This window comes from Suillus subaureus (assembly GCF_016647635.1).
Source record: "Suillus subaureus strain MN1 chromosome Unknown BJ212scaffold_1, whole genome shotgun sequence".
Taxonomy (NCBI): domain Eukaryota; kingdom Fungi; phylum Basidiomycota; class Agaricomycetes; order Boletales; family Suillaceae; genus Suillus; species Suillus subaureus.
The window spans coordinates 2,531,786-2,553,634 of NW_024538557.1; the positions used below are offsets into that span (position 1 = coordinate 2,531,786).

At 48.0% G+C, this 21,849-nt stretch overlaps 9 protein-coding genes across 9 annotated transcripts; 6 read left to right on the forward strand and 3 right to left on the reverse strand.

The window, feature by feature from the left end:
- Nucleotides 1-2,238: 2,238 nt before the first annotated feature.
- BJ212DRAFT_1313433 (cytochrome c oxidase assembly protein COX16-domain-containing protein) lies at nt 2,239-3,230 on the reverse strand. The gene is made up of 3 exons (XM_041334085.1): nt 2,925-3,230; nt 2,808-2,876; nt 2,239-2,754 (listed from the first exon to the last, which is right to left on the reverse strand). The coding sequence occupies exons 1-3, from the start codon at nt 3,090-3,092 to the stop codon at nt 2,647-2,649; spliced, it is 345 nt and encodes a 114-aa protein (XP_041200449.1). The 5' UTR covers nt 3,093-3,230; the 3' UTR covers nt 2,239-2,646.
- Nucleotides 3,231-5,090, forward strand: BJ212DRAFT_1313435 (P-loop containing nucleoside triphosphate hydrolase protein). The gene is made up of 9 exons (XM_041334086.1): nt 3,231-3,325; nt 3,378-3,560; nt 3,619-3,714; nt 3,765-3,870; nt 3,924-3,990; nt 4,029-4,109; nt 4,162-4,440; nt 4,490-4,712; nt 4,760-5,090. The coding sequence occupies exons 1-9, from the start codon at nt 3,319-3,321 to the stop codon at nt 4,981-4,983; spliced, it is 1,266 nt and encodes a 421-aa protein (XP_041200450.1). The 5' UTR covers nt 3,231-3,318; the 3' UTR covers nt 4,984-5,090.
- An 89-nt stretch (nt 5,091-5,179) lies between these two features.
- On the forward strand, nt 5,180-6,321 carry BJ212DRAFT_1443559 (uncharacterized protein; the record flags this gene model as incomplete). The annotated part of the gene is made up of 2 exons (XM_041337849.1): nt 5,180-5,863; nt 5,914-6,321. The coding sequence occupies 2 exons, from the start codon at nt 5,180-5,182 to the stop codon at nt 6,319-6,321; spliced, it is 1,092 nt and encodes a 363-aa protein (XP_041200451.1).
- A 984-nt stretch (nt 6,322-7,305) lies between these two features.
- On the forward strand, nt 7,306-8,592 carry BJ212DRAFT_1474762 (Scd6-like Sm domain-containing protein; the record flags this gene model as incomplete). Its single annotated transcript, XM_041339147.1, has 5 exons — nt 7,306-7,325; nt 7,378-7,472; nt 7,522-7,549; nt 7,635-7,770; nt 7,819-8,592. 5 exons carry the CDS (start codon nt 7,306-7,308, stop codon nt 8,590-8,592), a joined length of 1,053 nt encoding a protein of 350 aa, XP_041200452.1.
- Nucleotides 8,593-9,060: 468 nt separating this feature from the next.
- BJ212DRAFT_1313465 (histidine phosphatase superfamily) lies at nt 9,061-11,679 on the forward strand. The gene is made up of 13 exons (XM_041334087.1): nt 9,061-9,470; nt 9,526-9,827; nt 9,884-9,977; nt 10,035-10,057; nt 10,106-10,135; nt 10,185-10,231; nt 10,284-10,330; nt 10,381-10,480; nt 10,534-10,802; nt 10,850-10,867; nt 10,924-11,120; nt 11,178-11,303; nt 11,356-11,679. Exons 1-13 carry the CDS (start codon nt 9,067-9,069, stop codon nt 11,589-11,591), a joined length of 1,893 nt encoding a protein of 630 aa, XP_041200453.1. The 5' UTR covers nt 9,061-9,066; the 3' UTR covers nt 11,592-11,679.
- Nucleotides 11,680-12,175: 496 nt separating this feature from the next.
- On the forward strand, nt 12,176-13,363 carry BJ212DRAFT_1313468 (cytochrome oxidase complex assembly protein 1-domain-containing protein). The gene is made up of 4 exons (XM_041334088.1): nt 12,176-12,498; nt 12,558-12,776; nt 12,829-12,943; nt 13,001-13,363. The coding sequence occupies exons 1-4, from the start codon at nt 12,289-12,291 to the stop codon at nt 13,087-13,089; spliced, it is 633 nt and encodes a 210-aa protein (XP_041200454.1). The 5' UTR covers nt 12,176-12,288; the 3' UTR covers nt 13,090-13,363.
- Nucleotides 13,364-13,664: 301 nt separating this feature from the next.
- On the reverse strand, nt 13,665-16,869 carry BJ212DRAFT_1313475 (P-loop containing nucleoside triphosphate hydrolase protein). The gene is made up of 12 exons (XM_041334089.1): nt 16,170-16,869; nt 16,005-16,120; nt 15,889-15,953; nt 15,807-15,839; nt 15,532-15,750; nt 15,365-15,484; nt 15,190-15,311; nt 14,892-15,142; nt 14,346-14,839; nt 14,276-14,300; nt 14,040-14,228; nt 13,665-13,984 (listed from the first exon to the last, which is right to left on the reverse strand). The coding sequence occupies exons 1-12, from the start codon at nt 16,473-16,475 to the stop codon at nt 13,876-13,878; spliced, it is 2,049 nt and encodes a 682-aa protein (XP_041200455.1). The 5' UTR covers nt 16,476-16,869; the 3' UTR covers nt 13,665-13,875.
- Nucleotides 16,870-17,974: 1,105 nt separating this feature from the next.
- Nucleotides 17,975-19,895, reverse strand: BJ212DRAFT_63751 (uncharacterized protein). The gene is made up of 8 exons (XM_041343715.1): nt 19,285-19,895; nt 19,158-19,233; nt 19,071-19,110; nt 18,979-19,016; nt 18,907-18,925; nt 18,810-18,849; nt 18,485-18,759; nt 17,975-18,430 (listed from the first exon to the last, which is right to left on the reverse strand). The coding sequence occupies exons 1-8, from the start codon at nt 19,761-19,763 to the stop codon at nt 18,228-18,230; spliced, it is 1,170 nt and encodes a 389-aa protein (XP_041200456.1). The 5' UTR covers nt 19,764-19,895; the 3' UTR covers nt 17,975-18,227.
- A 557-nt stretch (nt 19,896-20,452) lies between these two features.
- Nucleotides 20,453-21,638, forward strand: BJ212DRAFT_1313497 (uncharacterized protein). The gene is made up of 4 exons (XM_041334090.1): nt 20,453-20,561; nt 20,623-20,691; nt 20,743-21,049; nt 21,101-21,638. Exons 3-4 carry the CDS (start codon nt 20,895-20,897, stop codon nt 21,273-21,275), a joined length of 330 nt encoding a protein of 109 aa, XP_041200457.1. The 5' UTR covers nt 20,453-20,561; nt 20,623-20,691; nt 20,743-20,894; the 3' UTR covers nt 21,276-21,638.
- Nucleotides 21,639-21,849: the final 211 nt, after the last annotated feature.

Here is a 21,849-nt window from a genome sequence, read left to right on the forward strand (position 1 = left end):
GGAGGTTCGAGACGCCAAAATATCCAGGCTATCGGGAAGCAGCAAAAATGCACCCCTAAGTCAGGCTCAAGAACATCTTCGCCGAACTCGGGCTTGCTGATGCCACAATTCAAGGCATACCCCAAAATGCGGACTATCAGTCCAGCAGATTGCCAGCAGAAGAGGATGCTCTGTTGGACCGTGTCTCATTCACGATCAGACTGTGACAAGACGTGACCCGCTTGGTGACAATTTGTAACTCTGGTTTGACGAGATTACGATAAGCTTGTCGTGCACCCAAATGACAAATTGGCACGTCCTTTCATACTCATAGCTCGTTTATGTACGAAGCCGTTTGTTTGCCAGGTGTGCATCCAAAATCTAACGTAGTGAAAACAATTTCTCATGCACCGTGGCGCCTAAGCACTCGTGTGACGCACTGAAAGGTACGCAACAGCTGTGTGTTGGAGTGCATGTACATTGATATGAAGCTTTGATTTTGATCTCTGCAGATTTGATCTACCGGTATTACGATCTATCAGGTAGAGTCCTGTGGCAGTTACTTGCATTATGATGCTCAATATCACTGATATATCTCCCCTCGGATCCGTATGATCTTATCAGTCGGGACTCTGAGGCCCGCCATCTTGCACAAGGAGATCGTTCGAGTCAGATAAGCTACGGCCCGACTTCAGAGTATACTCTGGTGCCAAACATAATTTTAATAGCATAAAACAAGCCGTGACATCCGGTCGTTGCACGCAATTTTGAGAGGCATGGTATTCATTCCAAATGGAGGCAGGGGTATACGATACTTGCGCTATCTTGTCCTCGTTGACTCACAAGCACAGTGTACTACGGCGACTTTTCACGCGGTCCCACGTAGTAAGAAATACAGAGTGAAGTACAGAGCAACTCAAGACCCCCACTCTTTTTGCTGCTCCAATCAGACGCTGCCGATTGGGCGGAGGATACGACGTCAGCAGTAGGGCCCGCTGTGACCTTGTCACCAAGTTTTAACGCGATATCTTTTATGCAAAGGATGTAGCGGTCATGCTCGATGCGTGAAATGGTACTTTGCACTACGACGTGCTCAGAGACAGAAGACCTTGTGTTTCGGACAGGCGAGGCTGAGCTTGCGGATAATGCAGTAGAAATGCTCATAATCCATGTTGCATAAAAAATTAGGATCAATCTTTTCGAGAAGCCCTCTGTCATCCATTCGTGGAAATGAACCTGGTCCATATATTGCTGTTAACGTATAATTCTTTGCGCCCAAGAATGATTTTCCAGTGATTTGTTTGTATTTTATTTATTTATGCATTATGAGTTGATTATGAGCATTTCCACTGTAGCAACGAACACGAATGTTCTGCTGAGGAGAAAGACACATCGAGAGACGTCCACGTCAAAACTGTGATCCTATTCCAATGAAAAGGTCCCTAGAGTGAATCTTGAGAATAGGCAAGGCACAGTAGAGCATAACAGAGCACATTGTGAACCTGAATACGAAGAGCCCGTATCGTATCAGCGGGTGGACACAATTCATTGAGACTGAGTCGCTGGCAATGCGTTTTGGAGAATAATGAGGCCATTATTAGTCGTGGGCCGAGGGTCGCGGGAGTCTGGTTGGACGTCGACACATAGCACTAGATCTTCGATTAATCTGCTTCCTTCTTCCCATTGGGAACAGTTTTGGTCTTGTGCGAAATTCACATATGCTCCTTGCCATGGTTCACTTAGTCGGACAGGACCTTCGGAAGCCTTTAGACTGTGTTGCACGGTACCAGCTGTAGGTGAGCTTTATTGTCAAGCAATGAAGCAATAAAGCCCCTCGTGCAAGACACTACAATGCTGTCGAAGGGAAGTTGTGCTCGTCATCACCTGGGGCTCCAATCAGTTTCTGCAACCCTGGCATTCTAGATCGTCTCTTTCTCCCGTCGAAAAAGAACCTTATGTCGATATGATGATCTTTCCGGGCACCGTTGCTATGCCCTTCGAGGTCATGCCGCATGTGGACATGGTGGCCCAATACTGTTTGGCAGCCTCTGGTATATGGATGTTGCAGAGTCAGTTGACAGTTGTGGTGCATGGTCAGTGGTCGTTGACATTGTAGTACTCCCCAAGTAACCATGCAACATGAGCACCTCTGTTTAGTCCCGCTCCAATCTGAGGCGTTCACAGTTGTGTTGGCGAGGGGGTTCCGCCTGGTGTTGAGAGAATTTGAGTTCTAAAAAACACTGAAAAATGTTGGTTGACTGTGATAACCCCGTTGTTCGCATGTTAGTCAGTAAATTTGCAGTACACCACAAAGGACGACAAATAAAAGCGGCAATTTTTTTTACTCGTCCTGATCTATTGATATGAAGATAGCCTTGAATTTCACTCGCTGTGCGTCATCCAATATGGCGCATCAGAATAGAAATATGGAGTAAAAGTATGACAGAATAGAAAGGACTAAGGTAAACTCGCCCTGATCTGCATATCGTCGTATGCGGTAGAGTTGTTATGCAGCCTGGTGTCGACTACGTAGCAAGTGATGTCCCGCGGGTTCCCACCGCTACAAGAACTGAGGTATCGCCTATAACACAAGTCGGAGCGAAGGCCGCATGGAGCACGAAACATTGAGTGGCTAAGAGTGTAGCGCAGCCGGCACTCTGAGATATATCAAGACTTGACTGGAGGTTCAGTAGGGGGAACACCCAATTCAGGGAAGTCATTTGGCCTTGCAATTCTTTTGGGTTCCCAGTCTTGCTCTCCAGCAGCACTTAGTTTCTGATATGTTCACACTAGTAAGACCCTGAGAGAATTTGCTCACGAAAACTCACATAATATTCCTCCCTAATGTCAAACTTTTTCTTCTTGCGATCGAGACCTAGAGCTTGCTCGTTGCTAATCTATAAGACATTAAGTACATGATAAGGTTCCGCGTGAAGAAGTCAGACCTGCTTGACTTTCTGATCCTGTAGGTCATATCGGGTTTGCGTGAAAGTCTGAAGACCAAACGAGGCGCCAACTATGATGAGAAGAAAGGGGACACCGAACAGGGCAGGATGCCGCTTCAACCTTGACTGAAGCGGTGATGGGTTGACGGGGTTTGAGGAAAACGGCATATGGTGTTACAGGCTAGAGCCTGCGGCCTGGATGTTGTAGCAACTGCAATTGCTGGAGTTGACAAGCCTGTGTCAGACAATACAGCCGAACTCTGACTGCCTTTTCTGGATGATTCAGAAGCTATCCGAAGATGGCCGATAGCTATCATATCATCCATCTCAATTCTTTTCCACGTCGCAGCTTCTGCCAATTGGCTCAATCCGTATCACAGAAGCTCCTTTGTCCATGAGCGGTATGTCAGTCATTTCAGCACCATCGATCTTTGATTACCGACTCTCTCGCAGTCACCGTCGTTCTTGGTTCACAATGGGGAGATGAAGGCAAAGGCAAGCTAGTCGATATCCTATCGGCTGACTTCGACATCTGCGCGCGATGCGCAGGCGGTAATAATGCCGGACACACAATCGTTGTGCCTGTTGGACCGGAGAAAGTGAAGACTACCTTTGCTTTCCATCTTCTCCCAAGTGGTTCGTGACCAGTTCTCATGGTACCCTTTTGTATGGTACTGATCTATTCATTTGGTAGGTCTTGTAAACCCAACATGTGTGGGCCTGATTGGTTCTGGAGTTGTAGTTCATGTGCCTTCCTTTTTTAATGAGCTCGACGCCTTGGAACAGCAAGGTCGGATTCAATATGGTCGAATGTGGTTTAGCGATGACACGGTTACGCAGGCCTGAACTGTTCAGATAGAATATTTCTTTCAGATAGAGCTCATCTCGTGTTCGACTTCCACCAAATTGTAGACGGCCTGAAGGAAGTGGAGCTCGGTGGTTCCAGGTATGAACCTTCATGTGATTCTTCATACAATTCTTATCATTAACGATCTACAGCATCGGAACCACGAAGAAAGGGATAGGCCCGGCTTATTCCGGGAAAGCCTCTCGTTCGGGCCTCCGAGTGCACCACCTTTTGATCATGATACTTTTGCCCAAAAGTTTCGCAGGATCGTGGAGGGTCGTTTCAAGCGCTATGGTCATTTCGAATATGATACAGAGGGCGAGATTGCGCGCTATAAGGTTGCATCTCTCATGCTTTCCCTGTTACATCTCATCGCTGAATATGACGTAGCTTCTTGCACAGCGGTTAAAGCCCTTCGTTGTCGATAGCGTACAGTATATTCATGGCGCGCTGGCGGCGCGCAAGAAAGTCCTTGTTGAAGGTGCAAATGCGCTCATGCTTGACCTGGATTTTGGGACCTATCCCTACGTCACCTCATCGTCTACCACAATTGGCGGTGTATGCACTGGTCTTGGCATACCTCCTAAAGCGATTGGGCACACCATTGGAGTTATCAAGGCATATACCACTCGAGTTGGAGGAGGACCATTTCCAACTGAGCAGCTTGACGTTGGTCTTCTCGTAAACAGCACATATTTATATATTCACGTATTTTCAGCACATTGGCGTCCACTTCCAAGAAGTCGGAAAGGAGTATGGCACTACCACAGGCCGAAGGAGACGTTGCGGCTGGCTGGATCTCGTCGTTATGAAACACTCATGCCTCATAAACGGTTATGATTCACTCAACCTAACGAAACTAGATGTCTTGGATGAATTAGAGGACATCAAAATCGGGGTCAAGTACATGATCGATGATAAAGAACTCCAATACTTCCCAGGTGAGTTAACCATCGAACAAAGTGAAGCATTATTCACAATCTATCAGCCGATCTTGATGTTCTGGCTAAAGTCACAGTGGTCTATGTGACACTTCCTGGGTGGAAGACGCAAATAACGTCGATAACATCGTTTGACGACCTCCCAGATAAGTGCAAGAGTTACGTAGGATTCATTGAGAATTTCTTGGGTACGCCTATAGAGTGGATAGGTGTGGGACCAGGACGTGAAAGTATGCTGAAGAAGACCGGCAGGATATTAATGTCGAATTAGCATGCAATACAAGTTCAAACTCCTAGACAAAGTATTAGACTATTCTAGCACCTTATTCTCACGCCTACCGGTGGTTCTGCGTAACCGTGTTTGGTCTCTCCTTCGTCACTCTCTGTCACGACGACGGTCACCCTCGCTGAAGACGCCGTAACAAGCGTCACAACTAAGGCTCAGTCACATCCGGACAATGCATGCTATGGACCCAGGGGCTCATCATAATCCATCACAGAGCACCCTCACACCAGTTTCATCTTCCCGTAGACGTTCGCGAGAAAATGAGACGCCTCAACAAAGGCAAAAACGAGAGAAGGCTGCGGAGCGGCAGCGCAGGAAACGCGAGCGTGATCGTACTGTCAATAACATCAATGCAATAATGGCATTCACACAACCCACGGATGCCCAAGCTCTTCCCCAGCCTCAGCCATCTCAGCCACCTACTCCGACTTTTACCGGTCAAGAAATGACGCCTGAGGAGCTTACTAGGCGCGAAAGAGTCAGGGCAGCCGCCCGGGAACGGCAGCGCAAACACCGGAGTCTTGTTAAGCAGCGGAAGATGCGGGAATTGGGACTAGATATGCCCAATGAAATGATGCAGGGGATGGAAGAGTACAGGGTAAACGGAGACGGCCAGTATCAACAGGTGCTTCCTCATGAGATGCCGCACCAACCGCATGGAATGAACCCGCAAGACGGATCCTTCCCTCAAGCACCACCTCCACAACTTACCGGCGGACAAAATTTTGCTTCAACGCTACTCCTATCTTTCTCCTGCGCACCCCTTCTTAAACAACATCTGCTAAGGACATTGGCGATCACGAGCGAGGAACTCGCATCCTTGGAACCAGTCATAGCAGAAGCCTTTGATCAATGGGATCATCAAGTATGAGCCACTGTACCTCATATTTGCCGAAATAACTCACTTAATATTAGCGTCGCATGCACTACGCCCAACAAGCTGCGGCCAAAGCTGCAGACGGCTCTATTCCTGGACCATCGGCTCCCCCATTCCCAAATGTTGATATGGCCGACCCTGGTAGCAATGGATTCGGGGAACCTCCTCAGCCCCACCCCAGCGAGTTTCGTGCTCGATTCCACCGCCCTTTAGTGGCACCATCCCCTTTCCGTAATTTTAATCCTGATACCTCTACAACTGCCACGACTTCTACGCCAACTTCAACCACGACGTCGGGGCCTTCGTCAGACCCAATAGATCCACATCTCAACGCCGTAGTGACACCTGGCGACACCAGACAAAAGAGTGTGACAGCTTTGGATCCAGACTTCGGACAAGCCAAAGGAGAGGCGGAAGGGGTAGCAGGAAGGTTGGAGAGGTCATGACTTCCGTTAGGAGCTTCTGGTCGTGATCACACGCACATCACGTATCACATGTAGCTTTTTATCGCATTCCCCATCCCTCATATACTTATTCTAGCATCGCATCATGTTAACTGTAGGTTAATGTGCCAGCTTCCCTGAGGCTGTAGTATCCTGTCTCGGTGCCTGATAGTGTTATGCGTCTCCATAATGCGGAGAGCACACTTATTTAAAAACTTGAGCGATTGGTCCTCGGGTCCCCTCCAGTATCATGAAAGGACGTGGTTTTGGTTTCAAACCGTAAAAAAACTAGCTGTAAATATGAAGGCAGAATGGGCAAGTGTACATTAGTACACGTTGTTTACGATGAACAACGGGTGACGAGTCCGAATCGTGGTATGAAGTGAGAAGGGGGCGATTTGAAAGCTATACGATTCATGATATGGCCTTCAATGTGATGGGTGTCGCTCTCAGGCCACAGACTTATCTAGAACATCATGATTCGTTGGAATACATGATTTATGTCTTTAAGCATCAGCGCTTCCGAAGGCGACATGAGGACAGATGGAATCACCGGTACTCTGAGAGCTCATGAAACGTTGGAGCATCAACGTTCAGCGCCGCAGCCCTCGACATTAAATCATACGATGATATGTCTGGTCACTAAAATCAATGATGATCAATTCAATGGAGATCGGGTTGAAGCTCACAGATAATTGCACCCTTAATTAATTAATACTCTTTGCTCGACAGTAGTAACCTGCGGCCACTCACCGGAATTTTCATGCACCAATATTAATGCAAATGGCCTCTCCCAGCAATATCCTGCACGTAGTTAACACATGTGCCCCTGGCAGAAGAGCTTCAGTTCGTCCGGCCCTGCTTGTCATGTCGCCAAATAGGAAGGTTGTGTTGAACCGATTGAAGCTCCGATTCAAAAAGGCCAAATTCGAGCAGCAGTGCTACGAAATACGCAGAAAGCAACAGTTCTAGCCTTTGACGACGACCATGGCACTGAGTTTTATAGGGTATGTGGATTTTTGACTCATTTCGCTATCGTTACTGATTAGCACTGCTCAGAAAACCAATATCTCTCATATCTCATTCCGATGTACGGTATCGGGGAATACTGGCGGGCATTGACCCTGCTGCTTCCACGATCCAACTCTCAAATGGTGAGTTTGACTTTCAGCAGTTATCCACTTGGCCTTATATGGTTGCTAGTGTTCTCTATGGGTACAGAGTCGAGAAGGTGAGTCTTTGTCCTTCCTGTGGCACCGCCAGTTTGCCTCGCCTTCTCCTGTATGACGCGTAATCTGACATCAAACTCGCGTCAGGCCACCCTCAGAATTCATTCCTCCCGTCCAAGAACCATACCAATACATAATTTTTCGCGCGTCTGAGGTCAAAGATCTTGCAGTCGATGAACCAGCTCCTCTTCGTAGTGTTCATGACGATCCTGCAGTGCTGGGGGTGAGTGACGTTCCTCACTTTGAATACCGTAAGAATTTAGTATCGTAGGCGTCTGCTCCTGGAACCCAACCTCAGTACGGCGCATACGGCGGTCCCCAATACCAGCAGCCTGTCGCGGCCCAGCCGCCACCACCTCAAGTTCAGGCTCCTGCTTATCCTCAGCCCGTGCCAGTACAAGATGCGCCAGCTCCTCCGATGGTCCCCGTCGTACAAACGAATGACGCACCAGGCCCTAGCACTGGCCCGAGCCGTGTCAATTCGGTGCACACCGCTGCTGCTTCAATGGAAACAGTTCAACGCGCTTTAGGAGACTTACGTGGATCTGGCAATGCTGTGCCCACGCATGGAGGTCGTGGCGGCCGGCGTGGTCATCACGGCCATGGTGGGGAGACCAAAGATATTAAGGTACCTTCAACAGATTTCGATTTCCAGAGCTCGAACGCTCGGTTCGACAAGACGGCAGTTGCACCAAAGAAGAAGGATGGCGACAATGAGAATGACGTTCCCTCCGACCGTGACTCGTCGACGGACAAAAAGGATGATAAGGAAGATGTGGCCTATAACCCAACGAAGTCATTTTTCGATTCTTTATCGTCTTCAACGCAGGCTGCTCCACCACCAACACGAGGCACCGGTGGACGGCGAGGTGGTGGAGGCAGAAATCGTAGGGAGGAAGAGAGGGAGCGTAACGTTGCTACATTTGGTGAGCCTGGGGGTGTAGGACTGATGGGCCCAGGCGCTTATGTCGGAGGTTGGGGTGGATATGGACGACGAGGAGGACGTCCAAGGGGGCGTGGTGCGCCTCCCGTCGGGGGCCGTTAGGTACCTATAATTCTTACTTGCACCAGTTGTCTGTTCATCTTTGCTGTTTCAGGCTAGTAATCACTTATCATCCAGTAGTACGGAGCCCATACTCCATTCGTGTCGGCGACTATGTTCCCTCTAAAGAGATTCGCATGTGCTTTTCGCTGATACATCACGCAACATACACTTCGTTGCAGAATGGGGGCTTCCAATATTTTCTTATCCCAATCTCAACTTACTGTCAAACAAACGTTACAGTGTTAACGATGCGGGACCTCGCCGGGAATTGTAGTAAAATAAGTGAACCTGCATCAGTAAATGCGAGTTCGCACGAAAGTGCTCACAAAACGCTTGTGTGCGTATACTTTTTACACCTGAGACGCAGCCAACAAAGGGCAGATGGCCTATGACTAGCCCAGGCCTGCTAGCTGCCAATATTAATATGAATCAATCACACTATTGCCACCGAAGTGTAAATATATCTCTGGCATAATGAGCGACGTCGTAAGCTACCCACCAAGTTGGAGAAAGATAACCTTCCTCATGACTGGGCACATTCAGGTGCAGGACTCACGATGCGACTTGACTCTCCCAGTATTTATACCCGAAGTTAAGAGAATGGGCGGCCAGAGTCGAGTTTACCTTGGCGATCCGACGTCGCCTTCCTCATACCCTAGTAGTGCGCGGCGGTCACTGTTCTTACGCGTTGGTGCTGCCTTCTTCGCAGGATTCTTCGTATGTCTGGCTGTAGTTGCGCAATACGCCTCGTCAAACCAATCATGCTTGCCATTTTCACTCTTCACTGCTTTACTGCCTACACATGCAGGAACACCCGAGTGGCATCAATACCCTCCGGCTGAGCCAACTAACGCGTTTCCCTCCATGTTTCCATCCAGGTACGTTCCTCTCTAGCTGCCGTTGTTTTTCAAGATTGGAGCTGTTGTTATTTAGTGTTGGCTATCCGGGTCCAACACATGCAGGTGCCGAGCCTGGCGTAGCTGCTACAGCTCCTGCCTATCCTTTACATTCTGGTTTAGTGCACCTTGTATCCCCTACGCGTTTTTCTCAGGACAACACAAAGGCCAGAACGAAGGATTTCGACATTTTCCGTAGCTGGGGAAGCTTATCCCCGTGGTACTCCATCCAACGTGGAAAATTTGGTATTGATTCTGGTCCAGGAGCACCCGATACCTGCAACATCACTGGCGTGCATCTTCTACATCGTCACGGTGCACGATACCCTGCTGACTACTGTGAGATGACCATATCTAGATTCTTAAACATCTTCTGAGAGAGGTTTGCGCAATAGCTAGAGGTACTGGACCGGGTGGGTTCGCCTCGAAGTTGAACATGAATGCAGAAAATGTCACAGCTACCGGGCCTCTTTCATTTTTGGACGACTGGTGAGGTCGCTTAGAAAATATGAACAAGGTAGCCGATGTCTGACCCCACTTCTACAGGACGTACAAGCTAGGAAACGAAGGTAACAGTCATGTATCAGAATGCAGCTCCAACGCTCAATTATTGTCAGGATTGACACCTTTTGGGAGGTCTCAGTTGTGTAAGGGAATCATCACCTATTACAGCAGCAGATTGTGATATTCATATAGTCGATCTCGGCGTGTCGATGCGCATGAGATACGGGTTCCTTTTGAAGGTTGATTTCCACGTCTCCCTGCTTTATTCTTCAATTTGACCATACCATTCAGAATTTCAGCGAAACAAACACCTTGCCTGTGTTCAGAACGGAGTCCCAGTAAGCATTTCGAGAGTCGATCATTCGCATTCTGAAGGTGACGTATGAAGAACACGGATGTTAAACTCTGCGCAAAACTTTGCTCTCGGATTTTTTGGTTACCCTCTCGAGGGCCAGTATCAACAACAAATCATGATCGAAGCCAAAGGTGTAAGTTATTTGAACTACTCTAAGATACCCGACTGATAATACGTGCATGTTAGTTCAACAATACTCTTGCCTCTTATCGGTCTTGCGCCAATAATGACATTCCCAGTAGGGGCTACCGTGGCCAACCATATGCTGATGCGTGGAAAGCAGTGTACCTCAAAGATACCGTTCCTCGTTTGCAGCAATACCTTGATGGGTTTGAATTGGAAGTTGAAGATGTTTACGCCATGCAAGAATTGTGCGCCTTCGAGTCGGTCGCTCTTGGTTATTCCAAGTTCTGCGAACTCTTCACGCAGAAGGAGTGGGAAGGCTTCGATTATTCGTGAGAAACTTCTCCTATGCAGTTTGCACATTGCTGATCTCAACCAGATACGATCTTAACTTATGGTGCGTTCTTTCCTTCGCTTGCCACCGAAAGTTAGAATTCTGACAGAAAAACATAGGTACGGTGTAGCTTGGGGCTCACCTGTTGGTAGGGGAGAAGGAATTGGCTATGTGCAAGAACTTGTGGCTCGTCTCACTCAGACACCGATTGAAACACATAATAGTTCCACTAATGCGACCCTTCATAATGCTGTCACCTTCCCCCTTGGACACAGCCTTTATGTGGATGCGACGCACGAGGTTGTAGTATTAAATGGTCAGCTCGTTGATGGACTTGAACTTGGGGAACATTCTGATCTTCGTTCATTGACAGTCCTTACTGCATTGAACCTTTCGAGCTTCGCAGCGATGGGACCATTACCTACTGATCATATTCCAGAACAGCGCACGTTCAGGACAGCAGAGCTTGCTCCATTCGCAACCAATGTACAGTTCCAGCGTAAGTAATCCCGTGATCCTTCCAAATTATACCTGATTTTTTTCATCTTCAGTCTTGTCGTGTTCCACGGAACACGATCCACAAATTCGTGTGATCGTTAATGATGGTGTTGTGCCGCTGACGAATCTAAAAGGGTGTCAAGATCATCCAGATGGGATGTGCTCGATCCATGCTTTTGTCGATGCGCAGAAAGAGAACATTCGGAGTACAGACTGGAACTTCGTTTGTAACACCGATTGGACAATCCCCGATGGATGGGAAACTACCACAGGCTACCCTCCTCTTTAAATTCGCCGCCAAGTGTGCATGCATTCTGGTACTATAAAGCACTAGTGTGTTGTCGATAATAATCCGGCAAAGAGCCATACCTGCGAATATCATGAATTACCTGGATGTTGGCAGTGACTTCACCGACTCAACAGATGGCCTTCTGTTCCTCTAAACGATCATTTCCTATTGGGTCGGTGGCTCAACAGTCAGTAGGTACTTAGTCTCTGCTCACTATGCACCGCAGTATGGATGCGAGCGATGAGCAGAACTTCTGCAGCGCAGCCATGCTCGGTGTTTCCGACATGTAGAGCCTACGAGTTAGCCTGCAGAAGATGAATACGACTATGGTTGTTGAGACGACATTTACCTCGCGTTAAGGTGCATCCCGCGTCAAATTATCATCGCTGTCTCGTGAGGTTGAATCTGCGCAGTGCGTAGGGAACTTTGCATTTTCCGTTTTGTGTCTGGGTCCACCTGCTAGTATACTTTGCTTTGTGTTACGCTTCGGATGTGTTTCACTGAATGTCTGCGTCTAAATGATGTCTGTACATAGTATCTACGTTGGTTATTGTAATATCATTTATCTCTATCCCATCGCATAAGTACATGTCTGACTCACTCCTCGGAGAATAAACCTGATGTGGCTGTGCTATGCCGCATGTCTAGATTTTGGTTACTTCCCCCACCTAGTAATGCAAGTCTTTTGCTCGTGAAAATGATGTCCATCACTCGACACGCAAGGAACATCTTGATTTTGGACAGAAGCTTTGGGGGAGCTATATCAAGAGGTTATGCGACAGTAACCGAGTTGCCCCGACCCCCTCCTCCTACCGCAGAACCTCATGTCGAGACGTTCTCTGCACCATCGAAACCAAGACTATATTATACTAGACCTCCTCTTAAGGCTGACCTTCCTCGCGTTCAGGTTCGTGCTTTGCTTTGATTCTATCTACGTGCACGCATTCCACTTATCCGACAATACAGAAACGTTGGCCGTTCATTCTTGCATTCGCCACCCTCGGTGTTTCTGCTTGGGCTGCATTTTTACTCTTCGCGACAAACCAAGAGAAACTATCGAGTTCTGTTGTAAAGCGAATAATGCAGACGGTTAGGGATAATGAAGAACTGAAGGAGATGCTGGGAGATGCGATCCGACCTGAACCTGCCTGGTACTTGAATGGCGACCCTTGGATAAATGGCTCGGTGACTACGACTGGTTTCGCAGCATTCACTTCATCTCAATCTCTTTGCCTAGATCAACCTCCCACAAGGCAACGTGGATCTAAGTTTCCGTCTAAAGGGCCACTTGGGCTCCGGCACTCTTTATTTTACGAGTATTCGGAAAGCCAAAGGACAGCCGTTCACTCCGCGTGAGTTCCTATATGATCATCCTTCAGATCTCCGACGCTTATCATGACTCTAATTAGTGAGGTTCCGCGTCATCGGGGATGATAAGAGAATTGTGAATTTATCCTCTCATACTTCAAGTTCGGCCATGAGCGCCGAGCGTTTGTAACCTTTGTCATTCCCCAACGTGGGTTATTTGAGCCACATCCTCAAGAAAACCTTGGCTGCGTTTCTTGCAGCGTACGTCAGCGGTATATAATCACTGTCCTTCATTGCAGAACATACAAGTAATAGCCTTGTTGGGGGTCCCGTAAGACACCCTTAATACAACCTCAATAACACTATTGTGTCATTCAAAAGCGTTGGCTGGCCCATGCATCTCGAATTTTATCTGAGTTTGAGGTGTTAAATTTTCATCTCGCCCGAGGGGTGCTCTTGTAAGGTTAGTCGAGCATTATGGTTTTTCATTTTTACTGTCGGTCCAATCGATCATCGATCATCTGCTGTTCATGGTGGTTACGATAATAGACTGCACTTTGAGTTTACACCATCTCTCCGAATCTCGTCAGTCTCTCGAATATCTTGAAAATGCTTCCGCTCAAACTTGTTGTTATTATAGTAGTCTTTCACGAAAGTGCTAGCAGCAAGTTTCTTCTACGGCAAATGATGTGATGGAACGATTATGATACCCTTGGATTGTCATGAGCATCAGTCTCTCGATCAGCTTCAGTCCACACAAGGGCGGAGAATTGTTGTGCTACCAGTTCATGGGGATCAAGAACAGATTCTCGGTGTCAGCATTTGAGAACGTCAGACATGTGTGGGACTGCGGTATACAGATCTTGTGATGTATGGAAGTTACTATCACTGTTACGTAGCATAATCCCATATTCTAGGCTCTGGCGTATACTAGCTTCAATTCTATGAAGACTATCCTTGACGGGCTCAGTAAGTCTCAAGTAAAAGCTTGCGCTTGGACATTATATAAATGAGCATACTCTCCCTGATGGTTCAACAGCTCCTGGTGCGTTCCCGTCTCAACCACAGTCCCTCCTTTCATACACCTGGGTTCGTCGTTCACATCAGAATGAAAGGCAATGAACAAAAAGGGATACGCACAAGATGAGATCGGCAAACTTGGTGAGATGCCCAAAACGGTGCGTGACGAATATCATGGTTCTTCCTTTGCGTGCTTCCCTGAGCTGCTTAAACAGTTCGTATTCGCCTCCTGGGTCAAGGGCAGAACTTGGCTCGTCGACTATAACAAACTTGATGTCCTCAGACAGCATACGCATAAATGTCCGGGAGCTGCGCGAGTTACTTCAATGTCAATGAGCCAGGGTGGGTGGACTCACGCAACAAGTCTTTGTTTCTCTCCGCCTAAGCGTCATTAGTACACGCACCATCCTAGCGAATGAGACGTACCAGACACGTTTGTTGATTTCTCCATCTTCTCGTACTCCTTTTCTAGGACCTCGTTTCCCCTTCCTGTATAGCTAAGAGAGGCAGTCTTGACAGGTTCGAGGACAGTGTCATATCCGTTGGTGAAGTTCTCAATGACGTCCTGAGCACCAGCTAACTTCGCTGCTTGAGTAATTTTGTCGAGATTTGTTGCAGATGATGGTGACCCGATCCCGATGTTCTCGCTCAAAGAAAGTGGGAATATGGTATGCTCCTGTGTTAGACTAGCTGTCACAGACCGCAAGTCTGCAATTTGATAATCTTCGATGGGATTTCCGTCAACTAAGACAGTGCCCGATGTAGCGTCGTAGCAGCGAGTCAGGAGCTTGAGTATGGTCGATTTTCCTGAGCCGTTTGCGCCGACGATGACCACCAATTGACCTGCTTTTATCGAAAAAGAGACATCCTTCAATGCATCTCTTTCAGACTTGGCACCGGGATAGTTGAACGATACGTTTCTGTCAGTGAGAAGATGACGAGGAGCAACCACACAAAACTTGAGATTCATACCGAACTTCTAACGAGACACCCAAAGCACCGGCTGCTGGTGAATACGGCATACAACCGTCCTTCATCTTGTTCTTAAGATCGAGAAGTCTGTAAAAATTCTTCACGCTGGCCAATTCGCTCGGCCAAAGGGTGATGATGTGCCTAGCGAAAGCAAACGTGTATCGAAGACGTGTGGCGGTTTGTTCTAGCATAGCTAGCTGAACAACAGATACCTGACTTGGATTCATAAGAGCCAACAGCCCGATATAGAGCTAACAATACATCAGGAAAGTAGGCGTATAAAATTACATGAACTCACAACAGGTCCGTCATTGCAGAGGTTAAAAAACATATTGGGCAGAGCAGTCGTTGATCGTCTCCACAAAGTCTCAACGTCTCCGTTAGGTATGTGACTCAGTGCATCGTGCACTCTCTGGTACTCTTAAAGAGTGATGTAAGTGATTATGAAACTCAAAGAAAACTCAACACTCAACCTTCTAAAAGATAACTTGATAAATTGCCTCCCATCACCTCAGCTTTGTATGTGTGGTCCGTGAGCAAGGTCAAGGCCTCTTGCCGCAAGTAGTCGCCATTGATTGCCTGCTTCACGTAAGCTACGAAATGTCAGGTCAGTCTAAACAAAATAAACAGGAGTACAAACCTTTGCTCCAGAGCTGATTGTCCCACATATTTTCCAATAACAGGGGCAAAAAACACAATAGGATCGAGACAGGTCCGGCACTTGCAAATTCGGAGCCTAAGAGATGCAGCAATAATCGCAATTGGAGCAGAAATGAAATAATCTCCTTTCCAAGATCAAGTAGTCGTACAAGGCAGCGAAATACCAGTTCAGGGTCGGTTGTAAGATGCGCCTCGTTATCTTTTACATACCTTACTTGAGCTCATCATTCTACAAGTCATATGACCGCCACTAACCTTGGGAGGTTTCAAGATCACGCGCAAGATTTGCTAACAAGGCATTTTAGTAGCGTTGAAATGAAGGTTAAGGTGCTGATACCTCGAAGTAACCGCTCTTGAAGTCGGTAATTGACGAGCATGCAGTATTGGTCTTGTACATTATTCCTATTATTACCTACGATCAACGTAACTTGACCAAATTCGACGGAAGCTTACGAAGTCCACTGTACAAATCCGCTGAACGCGGAGCATGAAGCTCGAGCAATGATAGCCATACACAGATCTCTGTCTAGACTCGTGTGAACCTTGCCTTGCAAAACAGAGCGTTGAATCTTCAGAAACAATTAATATACGAGGCATCGTCAAGAAGAGCCCACCCACGAGAAGTAGAAGGCGGTTTGAGAAGTAGAGCGACAATGGGTCCTCAATTGCATACCAGAGGTGTGTAACCACCATGAGCCAGAACAACATGGGACTAATGGAGTGAATATCCTTGTATCCGCGAGTCAAGAGGGGGATATGTGTCGATATAATACCCCACTGAAGATTGGGGAGCCTGAATGATGACGATTCATCAGCGGCGATCAGTACGCGCCACACCCCAAGCCTTCGTTCAAGGAGTGGCGTTCGCTCTTTCTGTGCGTCAGTTGGGGGCATGATACGCCGAGTCCAAAGGAAATTGAGCATGATTCGAGCGAAACCACTGGTAGGATGAGACGCTGTGGGATTGAGATAACGGTATGACTTTTATACCAGGCAGACGGCCCGTGACGAAGTCAACGACTCAGCTGATGAAAATAACACGCGTCTAGTGGCGGAGTCTGACATACAGCCCCAAGAGCGCTGAGGCTCTGTAAGATGAGCAATTGAATTTCTCATGAACGCAGTCGGAAATGTGTAGTCCCCGAGCATAGTCACCGATCGAGAACAAGGCAAGACATACATTGACGCGGGGCGAATAGTAGTACAAGGCAGGTCTCCACGCAGAGCTCGACTTGCAACTTTGTCTAAAGATTGAGCTTGGAAGTTTCTAGCATCCGGGCAAAGATAAACGATTAGCCGACTACAACTTGATGTAACTCAGGCGCCAAGACCCAGGCTCTGGTCTTATGTAATACAGGCTTTGTCGTCGGAGCGCTGTGATGGCAGTACTATACAGCAAGCATATGTTCATTTACCGACATTCTGGTCCGACGTGGACACGGCCGGTGACCCAGCCTGATCTGAAAGCCAAGAGTGTTCGGCTAGTCTGGGTACGTACTAGTACCAAAGTAGGCTTTCCCTGAAGGCGCCACCGAAGTAGACCGTTGACTCAATCATGGTTTACAAACCTGCGATCCCCCACTTGCAGAACCAACCCGTTCTCAATCGATAATCAAAACACGCCATCAACATCTCACATTCGTCCGAAGACATGTTGAACACAAATTTCACCCCAGGATCTCTCTACATTGCAGGATTTGCACAATTTAAAGCACGCGCTCCCCGCGTCGGACTCATCCCCACCAGCCGCGCCTCAGGCTGCCTTGTTTACATCCGCATCGTATCGTGACGTGTCGCCCATCTGGACACACCATTGCGCATCGAAGGTGACATGTTCATCTCATCGCTGCTCCGCACGAGGGACATCAGCACGTATCCCATCACTCCAGCGCAGGTCGTCCTTAGGCCTCAGAATGATAATTTTGGGGAGTGTCTCCCGCAGGTGCTGGCAGTCGTGCAGAAGTTGCATGATACGGAACCTGTGGTCTTGAATGATGTTGAAGCGCTGCAAGACGAATTCGTACGTTTTGCGGAGGACAAGGTATATGCCAGGAGGGACAAATTTCCCGACATCGCTGTCTCAGTTCTGTCAATGAATGACTACTGGCTGAGTAATAGTATCACGTCTGCCCAATGTCTCCTGGTATTGAAGAGACTTTGGGAATACTAGCCTGCATCTAAACATGCGCAAAAAGTCGCGACATGGGATAACCCGGCGATGTGGCTGGATAACGCATACACGTGCATCAGAAAACGAAGCAATCAGTAAACACGCACCCTCTTAAGCGATTGACTCGAGCGCCTCGAGGCAGGCATGATTCGGGAGTCAGGATTCGAAGATACTAATAGTACTAGAACCGATCGGTGACATGTACACTAACGATTAGGGTGGCAGCTCGAAGGCGCAATCGTATGTAGACCTGCAAGAGATTTAAATGGTGTTGTACTGTGATAAAATTGAGGGAACAAAAATTGGGAAAAAAATATACAGATAGATCAAGGGGCCGGGTCACGGATACACATGAAAGATAAAACCCAGTCTTTTGTCTAAAACAGGTTTTCATAATCTTGATAACCGTAGTGCCGATACCCACGCCTGGAGCCATGATGATCTATAGCGAGAATTAATCAGATGAGATAGGCGCCCGTGATTGAGAGGATAACGATGCAGAAGCTTTAAGGGATCGGAAGGATGGTGGAAATGGACGCACAGGAGCTGGTATCGCGCTCTTGACTCAAACCCGCAACAGTACCGAGGTTGATATATCCCTCTGATATTGATGCCTTTCCCTTCCCGGAGGCCTGCCCACCTGTGCCAACGTTGACCCATGGGGAACGGCAGAAGACACAAGTAATGTTGTGTCCACAGGATTTAGCCCCTATGTCAATACATCAGTCCCATGCTTCAATCGTAGTAAGTAAACGACGCGTACATTGTGTGAAGCACTCCTTGTGCACGGCATTCCCACAAGTCTCGCACCAGATGAGGGTGTTCCCGTCTGCGCCATGCATGCTCTCGTAGCAGATGGGGCAATCGTCCTCTGGATCAGGTGCGCGGCGCTTTTTTACAAGCTCGGACTCTTCCGATGGGGCAGCAGCCTTGCCAGTTGCGCGTGCATATGCATCGCGAACACGTTGGTTAATGACAGAGTTGGGTGCCGGAGGCGCGTGCGCAAATATTTCTTGAAGTTCGGAGGTGAGAAGTGCTCTGTAGAGTGATAATTGAGCGGTGAAAACTATATCGACGTGATGATTGACTTTTGGTACCACAAGCTGGAGCTCTGGTTGACTTGGAGAACTGTAAGAGAGGTTCAGTCGTTTGCGGGGGCAGTAGCGGAAATAGAACTGCGAGCACCTTTCAAAAAGATGAACAACTTAACGTAAGATGGTTAGAAATGAATGTGATTGGAAGCAAGAGCGGCCTTACTATGTGCTTGCAGTGATTACCCTTACTGGCATCTGGACCTGTCAAACGCCGGAGTCAGGGGCTAATTGAAAGCGAAAGAAAACGCGACATGCAGTTGCAGGATGGTGTTTTGTCGATGATGACAGTATACACCTATGTTGATGTGAGCGTATTGAACGACCGAATAAAGGAGCACGTACATTCCCTGTAGAGCCTAACACGCTGAACTCCTCACGTAGTTCGTCGCCGATACGCTTCCTGTCAACCATGAAAAATCTTGGTTGTGATCGATGACATGTTTTACCAAATACAAGAGGAACACGTTACCTTTGGGACATGACCCTATCTACGCGATCGAGAATATTCTGCGGACATTTTTTCTTGAACATTGCACCGCGTTTTTCTGGCGCAGGCTCATTAGGGTCTTTCTTCTTCCTCCTTTGTTTCTTGACGGGAGGTGGTAGGGCCTCTTGAGATGGAGGCTGAGGCTGCTCGTGAGGATTGGTCGGTTGGGAGTACGGGTAGCTGTAGTTGTATGAAGAATACGGAACTGATGGCATCGTCATCACAGAAGTACCAGGAGGGGTGTATGCATAGCTATAAGGAGCCTTGCTATCAAAAGTAGAGCTATAAGACGTTAAATTCGGATCGGGGCCCTTGGCGGTGGTGTTGACCCTGAAAGTTGTGGAAGATGACGCAGGAATGCATGCCGGCGCTGTCCTCTTGTACATTGGGTCAGGCCCACTAAGATCAGCATAATCCCAGTCCTCAGATTCGCGTTGGCGTTTCTTCGCCTTTGACGACATGTTGAACGTAGAAACAGTAGCAAAGGGGAGCCCGATTTTGTGGACGAGCGCAGGACGAGCGCAGTCTCAGAAAACTTGGGCAGCTGATACTTGTTGAGGTGAAACTATAAAAGCGGGATCACCTCGTCGGGGTATAAACCAAGCATGTACAAATAAAGGCGGCTTCATCCAATTCATCGGCGGTGACTGGCCCTGTGTATCGTTGCAGATGGCCTGGCTTGGGGGCGATTGATCGGCACTAACTTTGAGTACTACTTGGGTGGTCGTTGCTGCCGCCTTCCATATCTTCATGTTCAAGCTGGCGTGCATCCTTTTCCCTGGAACTTTGACTGGAACGCATTTAAATTCTGGTATGTCACGGTAGGAAGTCAATCTGGGAGACCCCGTTGACGTACCACTAGTAGTGTGCCTTCAGTCAGGACATTTTCTCCCAAGTTTATTTTCAACGCCCGAGGCTTCTCTGATGAAGAAGTGAGTATTCTCACTGGTGGAGAAGATGCCGCTGTCACCGCAAACGCCGTGTTTCTGGATGCGTCATCGCTGGTCTCCAATTTCCAGAATCTAGAAACACCATTCAAATCTATATCATTTGCCAGCAGTGGAAAAAAATTTGTCTGAGATCAACCAATCACGCTGGTGAGTCAACTTCAAATCTTCGAATTTGTCACTGAGCGCTTCTGCAACCGTAAGAAACCGACCGGAGTCACCTGTCCTGGATGCTTTCGCCCGAACACTACGGGTGCTGTTACTTATCTCTACAGCCGCAGCCCTTCCAGTATGATATGGGCGCTTGCACAGGCATGTTCCTGATATGAATCACTCTGCATAGTCATGTGACAGCCGCCTTGTCTATCCAAAGTGCCATAGCTGAAATCAAGCTGCTCAGATTTCACAGGAGGGCGCCAGCAGAACAGCCATTAAAAATGAGGTATGGCGCATCGCCTTAAATTACTGGTTGTTTATCATGATTTTGTTCCAGTTGTCATCTGTCACACCTTCGAAGGCGCAGACTGGATCTTGCAGAGGATCCTGCTCTCTGGAAGATTCATTCTTGGCCAACTCTGCTTTCCCTGTTTTGGAGAGAAGAGTGAAACGGTCCATTCCGGCTGAACTATCGGTTCTGGGGGACACATGCGGGCACTACGTCGTTCAAACCGTCCCTCACCAAGGAAGTTGAAGCTTTGGTCGACGGAGAGCACCTCTTGTGGTGGTTGGAAGCACTGGCTCTTCACGAAGGCCTTGTGTGTTCAGTTGGAAGCTTCTTGTCTGTTGCGAGTTGGGTCATGGTGCGTATTTTGAGCTCATTCTTCGGCTGATGGTTCTGACGGGTAGTGGAGTGGACATAGGGTGATGCCGAGTTTATACATGTCGGTGACGCTGATTTTGCACAGTACTCCACATTCATACTTGTCCGCTCTGTCCTTTGCTCTAACTGATTCAAGTATATCTAAAGAGTTCGCCGAAAAAAATCCTTGCACTTCCCATATTGCTGCTGGCCATGTCCCAAAGTGACCTCAGATCGAAAGATACTCCGCGGGCAATCCTCGGCTCACTCGGTTGCAATGTTGCCAGTGTTGAATGCCAAACATCGAGGGTCCGTTCTTGTACCTGCAATCTCGGTAGTATTCAAGTCTTTGATATCTTGATGATCATGTCTTATCGTCATAGGACGGGCGCAACTGACCCTCAGTATCAAATAATCTGGTGTTGGCGCACGGCAGGAGCACCACATGGTCCGTCACTGCACTGTTGACGAATCTAAACCCGCGCGGAAGAATCCTGCCAAAAGGAATCCCCGGGCTAACATTTCCTCGATCATTAGACGTAGCTCTATCTGGGAGCAGGCTCGGTGGTACGTTCGCAAGGACACGCTCCATCATACTCCCTTCTTCGCTTCATTCAAGCAACAGAAGGCAATCCCAGATGTACCACATGTCAGATCGATACATAAGACCCCGCCTGGCCGCGTGCGACACTCACGTTGTATGGGCGGGTGGGTCATACTGTAATGGATGCGTTGACTGATAACGTGGTGCAGTACATTCTAGATTTCGGTTCCTTTTGGGACTGTTTATCTTATAGAGAC